Consider the following 14729-nt stretch of genomic DNA (forward strand, 5'->3'; position numbering starts at 1 on the left):
TTAAGTAATTCACACTGTTGTGCAAACATCACCACCATGCTCTCATCTTCCAGACAGAACTCTCATCTTCCCAGACAGAAACTCTGCCCCACTCAACACTAGTCCTCATTCCGCCCTCTGAGCCCCGAAACCTCTGTTCTACTTTTGTGTCTCTGTGAACTTGACGACTCCAGGTGCCTCACGTCAGCAGAGCCTTGTGGGTCTGGCTTATGTCATTCAGCATCAGGCCCTCAAAGTTCGTCCACGCAGTAGCCCGCGTCTGAATGTCCCTCCTTTTGTAAGGCTGAACGACATTTGCTTGTACGGATGCAGCATATTTTGTTTATCTGTTCATCCACCGTGGACCCTGGGGTTTGTCTCCACTGTGATTTTCTGAAGGCACTTTCTACTGTACCCCTCAAGGCAGCAGCTTATCTCTGCAGGAAGGGGAGCATGCCTGTCCATTACGTTCTCCAACACCCCTCCTGCTATAGCTGCTCACAGATCTGCGATGGTGAACAGGGACAGGAGTGACCTTCCATACAAACTGCTCGCTGTCTTTAACCAGGCAGAGACAGTAAAAAAAATTAAGCAAGAAGCCAGAGGAAGAGGAAGACAGGAAAAAAAATTAAGCAAGAGCCAGACTTTTGACATAACTGACAGCTCCTGGCTCAGGAAGCAGGGCCTCGGAGAAGTGTCTTCTACTGATGGACTACAATTCCCAAGAACCCTTCTTTCTATTTATTTTTTTTAAAGATTTTATTTAATTACTTGAGACACAGTGAGCGAGCAGGAGCAGGGGAGAGGTACAGGGAAGCTGACTTCCCACTAAGCAGGGAGCCCGACACAGGGCTTGATCTCAGGACCCGGGGATCACCACCTGAGCCAAATGCAGATGCTTCACCGACTGAGCCCCTCAGGTGCCCCTTCCAAGGAAACCTTCTTGAATCTAGGTGGGCTGGCTTTCAAAAGTGCCATTTTACAGGCCCCAGGTCACCCGGTGTTGTTTCTGGGGGCCTTCTGTACCCTCTATCTAAGGTTTCTGAGCAAACAGTGGGCAAGTTGCTGTGGGCACCCTCCCCAAAGAGGAGACCCACCCCATCAGCACCCTACAGGGACCTCCCCTAGCTCACCCAGCATAGCCAGGCACACTCTCTTACCCACACGCGCTTCTTTCCCCACCTGCTCCAGGAAGTGGCCGTATACACATGCGTGATTTTTAAACTGCTCAGTAATCTTTCCAGAAAGTAAAAGCTCTCTGTGTTTAGAACAGAACAATCTTTAGCTTTGTGCCAGAGCTCGCTGTGCAGACAAAATCCCGCCTAAGCCTTACACACTCTCCTCTCAGGTCCTAACCACATGGACATCGTATATGGGCATCGCAGGGAACAAAGGGGTGCTTGCCACCTGGCAAGGAAATCTTTCCCATTTGTCTGGCCTAGAAGCTCCCCGAGATGAAGGCGGAATGATATCTAGGTCCTGCTGTGAACCTTGAAAGCCCGAATATGTAATATTTCACTATCCTCCTGGATGACAGATAATCCAGAACCATCCAAGGAGGAGACGTGATCTGGAACTATGTGTTTATTACGTAAATCAAAGGAAACAGGCCTAATTCTATGTAGCTAGTCAACGCGTGTGTGGATAAGGCTCTTTAGGAAAACAGAAGCTGTCTAAGACGTAGATTTTCATTTTAGGAAACTGCCAATGTTCCTCTCTGAATAATGCATGTTTTGTGATGTTAATAGAGGCAATAAATATGTATAATAAATCGGCCTCTCCACAACAAATCAGAAGTTCTGTGTAGAAAGAGTTTTCCATCATACTTGAAACCGTTCCCAATAAAAAAAGAAGTTCATCATCCTGCTGATTTGTGATATATGATAAATCAATTTTTACCATCTACCATAACGATAAGCGCCTTTTATTACCTGAAATGTCTGGAACGACAGCCCTCGGGGCCGCACAACTTGGTAACATACCCACACCGCACCCGACAAAACAATTTCTCGCCTTTGTTTCTTTTCCGCCAGTGGAACCACCACCGATCATGGAGCGGTTTTAGGAGCATCCGTCTGTCCTCTGCGGGCTGTTGGCATGGGTCAACCTCAAGGTGGGGAGCCCCCCGAGCACCCGAGGTGCCTGAGCTCGGCCGCGAGCAGAGTCTCGGGGGCCCCGCGTGCAGGAATGGTGTTTGTGCCTGGGAGCCCGCACAGGGGGACGCGTGTCCAGCCCCGCGCCCAGTCGGGTCCCCTGGAGGGCCGGCCAGGCTGCACGGTGGCCTATTTCCATGCCTGAAGCTGCACTGCTGAGGAGGGAGAAGGTGTGCGCTGTGGATGCTCCCTCACTTAGATCCGGGCGATCTGGGCAGCCCGGGTGGCTCAGGGGTTTAGCGCCTGCCTTTGGTCCAGGGCGTGATCCCGGAGACCCGGGATCGAGTCCCACGTCGGGCTCCCTTCTCCCTCTGCCTGTGTCTCTGCCTCTCTCTCTCTCTCTCTCTCTCTCTCTCTGTGTCTCTATGAATAAATAAATAAAATCTTAAAAAAAAAAAAAAGATCCGGGCGATCTGGTCACTCACTGGCGGAAACCACGGCCCCAAACAGGTTCAGGAAGGCTAATTTTAAACCCAAAGAGGAAGTGTAAAACTTCATCGGGATCCTGCAGATGTATCTGCCGGGGCTGACGTCCTTTTACCTACTTTCCAGTAAGCCCTGCGGACAGGCACCAATCCACGCTGCTACTCCAATCAAATCTACAGAACCACCGATGTTTAGGAGTGCCTCGCTGCCACTGACCCTGAAAAGGATGCGGGGGCTTCCAATGACCTTCAGCCCACACGAGTTACACGAGCCAGTGATCTCATGCCTAGATTCCTACCCAAGAGAAATGAAAGCCTACGATCACACAGATCACACAGAGAAAAACACACAGTACGCAGACGTTTCTCAGTAGCTGCAGTTGTCATCATCAAAACCTGGGAACAACTCAAATGCTCCTCAATGGGAGAATGCCCAAGCCAATGGCTACTCATTCTTAAAATGGAATATTAGTTAGCAACAAAGAACCAGCGACCGACGCATCCAACAGCACAAATGGACCTCAGAGGCACGGTGCTGAGCGAAAGCAGCCAGGCTCCGAGGGCTGCACGCTGTCCCAGGCCACGGCCACCAAGCTCTGCGAGGGCAGAAGTACGTGGACAGGCAACAGGTCTCTCTCCCCAGCCCGGGACTCTTTGGGGTGATGGGCTTTTCTCCTGTCTCGATGGCACTGGTGGTTACGGGACTGGATATGCATTTGGCAAAAGCTCTAAGCCTGTAGTCTTCCAAGGGTGAGTTTTGCTGCACGGAAATTACACCTTCACTGAAAAACAGATGCAACACGTGACGGGGGAGGGAGAGGTGGAGAACGAGTCCCGTCGCACGAGGAAGGGGGAGATGTGCCTTCTCCGGGACTGCCGCCTGGGACCACGGAACCAGTTTGGGCACCACCTAACGATCGTGGGAGATCTGGCTCCAGACGCCCGGCGCGCCTCTGCTCTCTGGAGGCAAGCGGGGCGCTGGCCGTCTCCGCTCCTGAGCCACGGAGCTAGCCTTGCGGACAGCACGTGATACCACAGATTCTCACCTTCGGCACAAACCTGCCAAACCCAGGCATTTCGGCTCTTTCCGGGCCAGCCCAGGCGGCTCCCCCCGGGGTAGGGGGTCCCCTTGCTCCAGCAACGCCAGCGTCCACCGAACCCCTCCGCGGTCGGATCTGGGAGGAAACCGCTCCTTCACAGTCCCGAGTTTGCGATGAAGCCCCGGAGGAAACGCTGCGGCTGCAGGGGCTCAGTGATTTCCCCACTTTTCATACAGCGTGGGAAGGGGCGTCCGCCTCCAACCACATTCCGCGCCAGCGGGGCAAAGCACTCCCGGTTCGGCAGCACCTGCAGGAGCTGCTCGCGGAGACCCCCGCGGCCTGGAACCCATGCCCCGGGCTTCTCCCGGCTCCTCCCGGCCCTGGGTCGGGGAGCGCCCGCCACCACCTGCTTCTCCACCAACGGCCCGGCAGCGGCGGGGACCGACGACAAAGCCCTACCCCTCAGGGCCCGAGGCAGCCCGGGCACCCCGGCCCGTTCCCGCTGCGCCCCCAGCGCTGCCCACCGACCGACGGCACCTGCCCAGGGCTCGGATGCCCGGCGCCCGCCTCACCCAACGACGGCAACGAGAGAATCGCCCCTTCCCAGCAGGTGGCGGGATGCACCTCTGGGCGTGGAACCTGCCTCTTCGTTTCCGGTGAAGGCCGGACCCGAACCGCGATGACCTCAATTCTGCAGCCTGCGAGCGGAGGAATGAAGCCGGCCCGTTTCTGAGCTTCTCTCCCAGGTCTGAAGACAGGCGACCTGGATTGTCCCCCCAGCAGCGGGTCATCTTCAACGCACTGCCTCCCCGCTCTCTCGAGGACAGAAACCCTCCTCTGGGGATGCAGCATCTTCACCGACGCACAGGACACGGGGACGGGATGAAGACAGAAGGTGCTGGGACAGGACGGCCGGGAACGGCACCTGCTGGCTCAGCGCGCAGAAGGCAGGCTCGCCTCCAGCTCAGCTGGCCAGGACCAGCAACCCCTGGGTAGGGGTCCAGGAACCTGCTGTCCCTGCACATGGGATGGTGAGCTGGGACCTGGTGGGGCTGGCCCTGGCCGGAGAGGCTTCAAAGAGCGCACGGACCAGAGAAACAGCATCTTCCTCACGCGAGGCCATCCCCTGCCCACGTCCTCCCTCCCTGCTCCACAGCCCCCTCTTCCACACAGGGTATAAGGGTGGGGCCTGCTATACAACACCTGGCAGCAGAGAACCTTCTGGTAGAGAAAGCCAGATTGGGAGGCGTTGAGGAATGGATCACCTGCGGTAACACAGGGCTTCGTTTCAATGACTTGCTCTAGGCAAGCTGGGCAGAGAACAGAGATGCCCGAAGGGGAGGCGCGGTCAAGGGACACATTTTCCCGGTACCTCCCTTCCCCGCAAAGCCAGAAGGGAGACACTGACAGGCTGAGACGATGCTCTTTGCCCTGGGTGGGTGCTCAATAACTAGGTGCTTAACTGAAACTTCAGGATTTGAGAAAACATAGAAAACGACCCCAAAAGAACACCTGGTATTTCTTCTCTGCCTGCTTGTGACCACGTCCTCGTGGGGGCCTCCGGTCCAGTCCAGGGCTCACACAGTCCTTAGCTGGAAGCTCAAGCAGAGCTTCCTTGACAAGGTCCGTCTGTCCGCGACAGGTGGGGCCCTATGCAAGGATTCCCACAAACAGGGCAGAAGTTCAGGGATGCAAGATGCTCAGAGGTGAAACTCTGTCCTCCTGTCCCCCGACGCCCCTCCTCAGTTGTCTGGTTACAGAAGCTTTAGCAACAAACAGGAGCCAGATGTAAACAAACCCGAGAAAAGGAAGTGCGGCCTTTCTGGGGCAGCGATGCTGGCTGTTTATTCAGAGGCCAGCGGTGCTCCGGCCCCATCGCCCGGGCCCTGGGGACCAGCCCGCCCGGAGCCCTCTCCCCAGGCCACGCACAAAGTTTTCACATCATTTATTCATCCTGAACCTCAGCCTGTGATTTCTTCAAACATTTTGACTGTATTTTGCCTTCATCCTATCTCTGTGCAGAGGGGTTTTAAAAGAAAGGAGCCTCGAATTCAAGGCTGGAAGTCCACAGGGGAGCAAGCAGCTCTGGGTGCCTGTCAGCTGGCCGCAGGGCCGCATCCGTGCTGCAGGTGGCGAGCTCCCCGACTTCCCGGTGAGGGAGGTACCAGAGCCGCGCGACGTACTCCCCAGACTCACGGGCTGAGGTCGGACACATTTCACCACTCTCACACCATATCTGGCAACGGCCGATCCCAATGATCTACTAGATGTGCAGAAAGACTGTGCGCTTCCCATGAAAATCGCTCGCTGGGGCCCCCAGGGACACATATGCGGGCGGCAGAGGTGTGTGCTTGTAACGTGCCACGAGTCCCGTGTACTCCATCACTCTTGCCCAAGCTAACTTTTTTCTTTTTTTTTGGCAGAGGAGAAGAGGCTCCAGTGGGGCAATAGCTTGTTCAAAGGTCAGAGCCTGGGATCGAGTCCCGCATCGGGCTCCCCGCAGTGAGCCCGCTTCTCCCTCTGCCTATGTCTCTGCCTCTCTCACGAATAAATCAATAAAATCTTAAAAACAAAGAGAGAGAGAGAGCAGTAGTCTTGTGCATACTGTATGGGTCAGACCGTGTCCTGCCCCAAATACCTAAGTTGAAGCCTAAGTGCCAGTACACCTCAGAGTGACATTATTTGGAGACGGGGTCACTGCAGCTGCCACGGGGATCAGAGTCAACAGGGGGCTGGGTGGGGTCTGCTGAGGTCCGCATCCAGGAGGGCTGGTTCTGCATCCAGGAGGGCTTGTTCCGGAAGGAAACTGTCCCGGAAGGGAGACCGAGCAAAGGAGAAACGGGGACAAGTGTGGACAGAGGGAGAAACCCGGGGAGGAGGCGTGTGACGGCGGAGGCTGGGCGGCTGGCACAGCCAACGAGCAGCGCGGTGGCCCAGGCCTCTGGCTGGCAGCGGACACGCCGGGCCGAGCACCTGTGCTCACGCTGCCTGCCCGGCCTGCTGCTCAAAGGACTTCGTGGGCGCAGGAAGCGCACACACACAAAGCCCGAGCCCAGGAGGGGCCACTGCCACCCCCATGACGGGGCGGACGGCGCCAGAGAGGCCGAGGCAGGCGTCCCTCGGGCCCTGGAAGGGCACATACAGGGCTACAAGGATGTTTTTCATCGATGTCATTTGTACATCTTAAATGAACTATTTTAAAGCTTTCAAAGCTGAAAGACAATACTCCTTTGGAAATTAATTAAAAAATCTAACAATGTTAATTAAAAAGGAATTCAGAGTGTTGAGAAGTTAAAAAGGTACCCACAAGCAAGCCTCCGAACTGTGCTGAGGCTGCCCTGGGTGGGGCAGCGGCGACACTGCCAACGTGGGAATCCAGGCGCAGAGGCGTCTAAGGCCTCCTCAGAGGGCTGCCTTTGTCCTGTGACAAAGCCAGGCCAGACCCCGGGCCCCGGGCGCTCGTCAGTCCCCTTCCCACCCCCTGCGGATCCCAGCTGCCACCCACAAGGTCCATTCTGCCGACAGGCAGCACATTTCTGGCCTGTTCACTGCTTATCATAAAGTAACTTTTTGGTCATCATCAAAAGTGTTGGAAGAGACCAGAACCATCCCTATGTTTTGGGATATTGCCAAGGGCCCGTGGTGGTGGTGGTGGTGGGGGGGGGGGTTTAGGAGCTCAGCACATCAGTGGTCTTAAATCTGAGCGGTTCACACAATGAACACACAATGAATGAACACACACCAGCCCTTCGATGCCCATTTCCACATCTATCCCAACTGCTCTTGACCTTGACTCCAATCTGATCTCATCTGGGCAGAAATGTCAAGGGAAGAAAGAACACGCATCCTATCCCACCCCGGAATTGGGCAACCCCAGCACCTTCCCCTCCCCTTCAGCTTTCTCAGTAAGAACATCATCTGCCCTTCTTCTTCTACTGCCTGGGCTTTCGGTCCTTGGTGGATGGTTCCGCATGTGGCATACTGCAGACGACTTTCCGACTGACAGAAACCCAAGCCTCTTACCTGATTCCTGGAGATAGCGATACACCAGGAAGTTCACCTCGTCACTGGTTATGCTCATCTTAGCCTCACCTCGCGGCGATGAGGTCTGTATGATGCGGGAGCCACCCTCTGTGAGACAACAGGAAAAAGTAGGAAGAGAGTTTTGAAACACTGCCCGTAAGTTTGTCCCTGTATTCTTTTTGAGACGACTGGAAAAATAATACCCATGATGGTATAATTTCATAATAATATATATATTTTAAAAAATACATCCTGGGGGATCCCTGGGTGGCTCAGTGATTTAGCACCTGCCTTTGGCCCAAGGCACGATCCTGGAGTCCTGGGGTCGAGTCCTGCATCAGGCTCCTGGCATGGAGCCTGCTTCTCCCTCTGCCTGTGTCTCTGCCTCTCTCTCTCTCTCTATGTCTATCATGAATAAATAAATAAAATCTTTTAAAAAATAAATAAAAATAAAAAATACATCCTGGAGAAAGGCTTCAAAAGGAGGGGAAAGCTCGTTGCTGTATTTTCTTTTTTTCTTTTATTTTATTATTTTTTTTGTTGCTGTATTTTCTAAGGCTGGGATATGGTCAGGGATAAACCATACTTATGACAAATTCTGGGAAAACAGAAAATGAAAACAAAACCCAATTTTTTATTCAATAAAAATCACACATGCATGGTAGTCACAACATACTCGGTAGCAAGCATGAATGGCGTCGTGAAGTGTACTTTGACGGGTTCGGCTGGATAAGACACTAAGTGCTTGCTTTTCCAGACAGAGAAGACTTGTGAGGAGACCAGAAGTCATGTCAACACCCCTAGGGCAGGTGACCACATAAACCAGATTGCACCTGCTGTTCTAGATAAATGATCAACCATGGTACCTTTCACTCATAAGGCTGAAATGATAAACCCGATGGTCACTCTACCTATAGGCCGTATGCAGCACTGAGAAGGGAAACACAGATCCCTGAGGAGTGAAGTGTGTATGTCACCTTGACATCATTTCTATGAAGAAGCTGGGTCTCAGGAAGGTGAAGCATGGACATAGACCAAATAAGAAGAATCTGATTTTCTTCTCAATGATCCTGTTAGGCATATGAGCAAGCTAGCCCAAAGACGAGAGAGAGGCCAATCAATCAGCAGAACTCTTAGATACCAACAAACTAGAATGCACACGTCAACAACACTCGCTCCCAAGAAAGGCCATGACCCCTTTCAGAGAGGTCACCAACACCAAACATTTTAGGCTGCTGAGGAACTGTCTTCAGAGGTCCACACCATTCATGTCCAGGCATTTTTACTGGTGGCTAAACTTTTCCCATTAAAGGAGAATCAACTTTTGTTTACTTAGAAAAAAAGATAAAAGGGCAATGTAGGCTTCCCCTTGGGAGGATTCACACTAAATGCTATTATAAGAGACACACCCAGTGAGCCCCACCCTGGGAAGATCCCATCCCCAACTGTGGATCCCAGGACCCGTGACTCACTTCTACCCCATGGAATGTGTCAAAGGATGAGGATGTCACTCTACTCCTTAGGTTATGTCCTATGGTAAGAGTGACCAGATGTCATAATTATTCTGCTCTAGGACAGTGGACTGGAGGGAGACATTCTCCTGCTGGCCTCGAACATGAAGGCTGTCATCATGTGAACCGCCCACGGAAATGGAGACAGCCTGCAGGAAGCTTTGCACCTCAGCCCTACAACCACAAGGAATCGAAATTCTGCCAACAACATGAGCTTGGAAGACAATCTCCTCTCCGCTCAAGCTCCAAATGCACATGCCGCCCAGCAACCACCTTATCTACAGCCTTGCGAGGAGGCCTTGGGCAGGGAACTCAGCAAAGGCAAGCCTACGCTCAGTGTCCAGACAAACTGCCAGACAAGAAATGTGTGGTTTCCAGCTGCTCTGGAAATTTGTGATGATTATTAGGCCACAATGGATAACCAACACTCTGTGTCTTGGGTTGTTCCAGTTCTCACTTTACTTACCAGAATTTTCTTCAGGGCTCCTGGATGGCTCAGTCAGTTAAAAGCGTCTGCCTTTGGCTCAGGTTGTGATCTCAGGGTCCTGGGATCAAGCCCTGCATCAGGGTGCCTGCTCAGCGGGGAGTCTGCTTCTCCCTCTCCTTCTGCCCCTGCTCCCCGCTCATGATCTCACACTCTTTCTCTCTCTCTCTCTCAAATAAATTTGTAAATTCTTTTTAAAAAGGACACCTGGGGGGATCCATGGGTGGCTCAGTGCTTTAGTGCCTTTGGCCCAGGGCGCGGTCCTGGAGTCACGGGATTGAGTCCCACATCAGGCTCCCGGCATGGAACCTGTTTCTCCCTCCTCCTGTGTCTCTGCCCCTCTCTCTCTCTCTCTCTCTATCATAAATAAATAAATCTTAAAAAATAAATAGATAAAAAAAATAAAAAGGACACCTGGGCGGCTCAGTGGTTGAGGATCTGCCTCCAACAGAGGGCGTGATCCCGGGGTCCTGAGATCAAGTCCCGCATCGGGCTCCCTGCAGGGAGCCTGCTTCTCCCTCTGCCTGTGTCTCTCATGAATAAATAAATAAGCCTTAAAAAAAAAAATGAAACTCTCAAAAAAAAGAAAAAAAAAAAAAGAAAAAAACTCTTCTTGAGTTACTTTGGTGATATTCTGTACTTCTGTGCATACCGAAAGAAAAAACCTGACAAAAAAGACAAAAGAAAAAAAAAACCTGACAGTCAAAATACAGATCTGTCCTGAGATTTGTTTGCATTCTGAGGAATTCACTCGTAAGACAGCATTAGGAAAATATTAGAGTCTAAATAAAAAGGTAGGAAATCAGAGCATAACCAAATGAAAAAAAAAAAACCTATTATTTAGGGGAGAGAAAGTAAAGAATAACAAAAATGTGCACCACAGAACACTAACGCTGAACCGACTTTTGGTGGCGTCGAGGGGCGGTAAGGAGTCGGCTACAACGACGATTTCCCTCTGGTGAGTGGCTGGGCCGCTGGCAGGTGACTAGGTCGTGAGCGTGGAGCCCTCACGAATGGGATTAGCGCCCTCTTCTAAAAGTCGCCCCCAGAGCCTCTGTCCTTCTGCCCAGTGAGGACACAACGAGCGGACGCCCATGTAGGAAACAGGAAGTGGATCCTCACCAGATACCAAACCCGCCAGTGCCTTGATCTCAGGCTCCCAGCCTCCAGAGCTTCGAGAAAGAAACGTCTGTTAAGCTGCCCCGGCTGTGGTATGTTGTTGCAGCGGCCTGAAATGACCCACACACCTCCCCCAGCTCCGTTCTCTTTTTGTGTGTCACATCAGGCACTTAGAAGTAAGTAAAAAATCTAACTAACAGGCTCTTCGCGGCAGTACTTCTGACATCTGGGTCCCCATGATTCTCTGTTATGGGGCCGTCCTGCGCACTGTACGGTGCTGAGCAGCCTCCCTGGCCTCTGCCCACTAGATGCCAGGACAACCTCCCCCACCCCCTAGAGTTGTGATGATCAAAACCATCCCCAGACATTGGCACATGTCCCAAATCCCAAAACTGCTGCTCGTTTTCTCTGCAGAAGAAAAACCAGCACTTTGTGTTTGACACCAACTGCATTTACAAAGACGTAGGGCAACGTGCAGCTAGCTCATAGATGCCGCTTAACGACATGGCCAGGCTACTAGAAGCCAACATTTATTTTATTTCTTAAAAGATTTTATTTATTTATTCATGAGAGAGGGACACAGGCAAAGGGAGAAGCAGGCTCCACGCAGGGAGCCTGACGTGGGACTCGATCCCGGGTCTCCAGGATCATGCCCTGGGCCAAAGGCAGCACTAAACCGCTGAGCCACATGGGCTGCCCAGAAGCCAACATTTAAAATGCACCACAGGAGCTGGGCTTTTTCTTTTTGTTTTTTGTTTTTTTGTTTTTAATTTTTTTTTTTGTTTTTTTTGTTTGTTTGTTTGTTTTTTAGATTTTATTTATTTATTCACGAGAGAGAAGCAGGCTCCATGCAGGGAGCCTGACGTGGGACTCGATCCCAGGACCCCAGGGTCATGACCTGAGCCCAAGGCAGACACTCAACTGCTGAGCCACCCAGGTGGCCCAGGAGCTGGGCTTTTTAAAATAGCTTATGTAAAATTTTTCTACAGAATTATCAGGATTTTCATTCAAAAAGAAAATATTGATTTCTTCTTTCAGCATCCACATCTTTTTTGTTTTCTAAGGGGAAGATGCCCCGGGCACACCTGCACCCCAAGAGCCTCGTTCTCACTGCCCACCCACAAGTGTCTGTAATAAATACAGGCGTCTGCACACGTGTGTCCAAAGGACCATGAAGCACAAGGATATAACATCCTTGAGACACCAAGGACGGTGGACAAATTTTGTTAGTCTGTTACTCTTCTTTTTCTTTATGCACAATCTTTTTTTCCAACTAGGAAAAGCTCCGAATAAGCTCTGGCTCTCTGGTTTCTGATCATGGATGGAATTTCTAAATTTGTAAGCTGGGATAAGCTTTTCCCAATACAGTGTTAATTTTCTAAAGGCTTTTTTGATTTGTAAGCAGCAGAGAAAAGAAAACAGAAACCAGTCTCGGCCTGCAAGAGAACCAGGTGAAATGTCATGCCAGGTGAAATGACAAGATGTGTCACGTGTCCCCACTGGGTCCTCTACCTCAACTACATCATTTAACTTTTGAAATCATAGTAACTGGATCAAACCTCCCCTGCAACTGAACAACTTCTTCACTAGCTTTTAAGTGAGTATTTCTTTTAAAACCTAATTCCAGGGGTCTGGGTGGCTTCGTTGGTTGAGCGTCTGACTCTTGAGCGTCTGACTCTTGATTTCGGCTCAGGCCATGACCTCAGGGTCATGAGATGGAGCCCCGTGTCTGATTCGTGCTCAGCACGGAGTCTGCCGGAGTTTCAATCCCTCTGCCCCTGCTCCCTCCTCACATGCACCCGCATGCAAATGCTCTCCCTCTGTAAAATAAATACATCTTTAAAAAAAAAATAATAAAACCTAACTCCAGAAGAAGAGAAAGGATTTAACTAGTGAAGTACAATGTACATATATATTTTTAGACTATTCAATACAGACACGAGAATGTTCTTTGAACTGACTGTAAACCTACCAGCAATGTTCAGTTCACTCAACTCCTTGGGTTGATCGGTTTATGATTGACTATTTATTTATTTATTTATTTAGATCTTATTTATTTATTCAGAGAGGGAGAGAGAGAGAGAGAGAGGCAGAGACACAGGCAGAGGGAGAAGCAGGCCCCACACATGGAGCCCAACGTGGGACTCGATCCCAGGCCCCCAGGATCACGCCCCGGACCGAAGGCAGCGCTAAACCGCTGAGCCACCCGGGCTGCCCTTATTTATTTATTTTAGGAAGAGAGAGCGAGCAGGGGGAGGAGCAGAGAGAGGGAGAAGCAGGCCCCCTGCACTGAGCAGGGAGGCCAATGCGGGACTCGATCCCAGGACCCTGAGATCATGACCTGAGCCAAAGGCAGACGCTTGACCCACTGAGCCAGCCACCCAGGCGCCCTTCAGGTCACTGGGTTGGATTACACTGAAATCAAGAGAGACCAACAATTAATGGGGGTGTTTAGCTGCAATACCGCTAAGCAACGTGCTCGAAGGTGGTGGTGGTGGTTCTGCGGGGTCCACTTTACTCTTTGGACACCGATGAGTAAAATGACTCATCTTCACTCGGCAAAAGTTACCGTTTAGACTAACCTCACCCACATCCACTCATGAGGGTGGGAAGTAAAGTTCCTGTTTCCTCCGAGAGGAGACCTCAGTTTCCCAGGAGGATGTTAGAATAAAATGACAGATTCCCCCCAGGGTTCTGCTGCGTAACATCATGTAAGTAAACGCACTGGCATTCGTGGCACTCACAGCCCTGCTGGTGCAGGCAGCGCAACCGGGCGGGGGGGGGCATTCCCAGCACAAGGTTTCGGGGTGTCAGCGAGGACATTCGCCTCTCCCGCCACCTGCCCGGTGCGTGCCGTGTTCTGAGGCCGCGCACAAGCGAAGACGAGGGAAGAGGCCCTCGTCGTCCTCTACGATCACCGGTCGTGAGGAATCACTTCGACGGTAGGAGTTTCGATTGTAGGGATACTACTTCTCAAGCCCCGCCACGCCTGCCTTTGCTTAAAGATGAAACAGCTGTCTCTGACGGCAAAGAAAAAGCAAGGCGAGGCTGTGAAACCCTTAACATGAGCTGCTCTACGCTGCACGAGTTCCATGGGGACAGGACAGGCAGGGTTGTCTACAGCAGACAAAGGAAAGTCAGACGGACACGAATGGTTCAGCTCTTCTGTCTGCAATGTGGTAACCAGAACGTATAATTTACAGTCGTAACCCCTCCAGTGCGCATTTGTCATTAAGTGCATTCACACTGTTGTGCAACTATCCTCAGCATTCATTTCCAGAATGTTCTCATTTTTCCAAACTGAATCCCCAACCCCATTAAACACTAACTGATTATTCCCCCCGACTGCTTGGGCTCTGGCACCCACTCTTCTGTCTAACTTCTTGTCTCTATGAATAGGCCTCTTCCAGGAAGCTCGGAAGTCTGCTTTTTAATTTATATGCTTTGTGTCAAAAAAATGGGACAATATAAAACTACCACTGGGATGATTTCGGGGGGAAGAAAGAGCATACCGAGGCCATAGGACATGTCTCCTGGGTCCTTGTGACCCCATTGTGTCCCCACTGTGTCCCTTGCCCAGAAATGTGCATACCCATGGATGCTTTGCAGAGCCACTCAGCGACCACCCCCCTCCAATGAGGTTCTGGGCCTGACCCTCACTCTGGCCCAGGTTTGCCAGTCCCTATCTCACCACTTGGGACCTCAGCCAAAATAACCCCACCACAATGAATCCCCTAACTCACCCTGCTTGCCCCCCATTAGAGCCGCAGCTATCTGAAATGAGAACACAGAGAAGGCACATTTACCACGAGGAGGCTGGCCTATCTGGGTTTAGAGGCACCGTAAGATCGCCAATCCCACCATGGCTCTAGCTCTTCCTGCGTACTTTATTAAATTATCAGCACCGTGTGTCATTTCCAACAAACTCCTCTGAGGAGAGAAAGCCGTGTGAAGAGAGTGAGAAGCCTTCACTTTGGAAAGCAGGAGGTCTTTCA

At 51.6% G+C, this 14729-nt stretch overlaps 1 protein-coding gene and 1 long non-coding RNA gene across 4 annotated transcripts in view; both read right to left on the reverse strand.

Annotated features, from left to right (window-relative positions):
* TBL1X (transducin beta like 1 X-linked) overlaps window positions 1–14729 on the reverse strand; it is a 211967-nt gene that overhangs the window by 42562 nt on the left and 154676 nt on the right. For all 3 annotated transcript variants that reach the window (XM_077888299.1, XM_077888298.1, XM_077888300.1), the window contains one exon: window positions 7621–7728. In XM_077888299.1, coding sequence (XP_077744425.1) covers window positions 7621–7678 — 58 coding nt within the window. In that variant the 5' untranslated portion in view covers window positions 7679–7728. The remainder of the gene's footprint in view (window positions 1–7620; window positions 7729–14729) is intronic.
* Window positions 1888–7592, reverse strand: LOC144308111 (uncharacterized). The gene is made up of 2 exons (XR_013374746.1): window positions 5110–7592; window positions 1888–4862 (listed from the first exon to the last, which is right to left on the reverse strand). It is a non-coding gene; the product is annotated as an uncharacterized LOC144308111 (long non-coding RNA).

The sequence above is a fragment of the Canis aureus genome, chromosome X (genome assembly GCF_053574225.1).
Source record: "Canis aureus isolate CA01 chromosome X, VMU_Caureus_v.1.0, whole genome shotgun sequence".
Classification (NCBI taxonomy): Eukaryota; Metazoa; Chordata; class Mammalia; order Carnivora; family Canidae; genus Canis; species Canis aureus.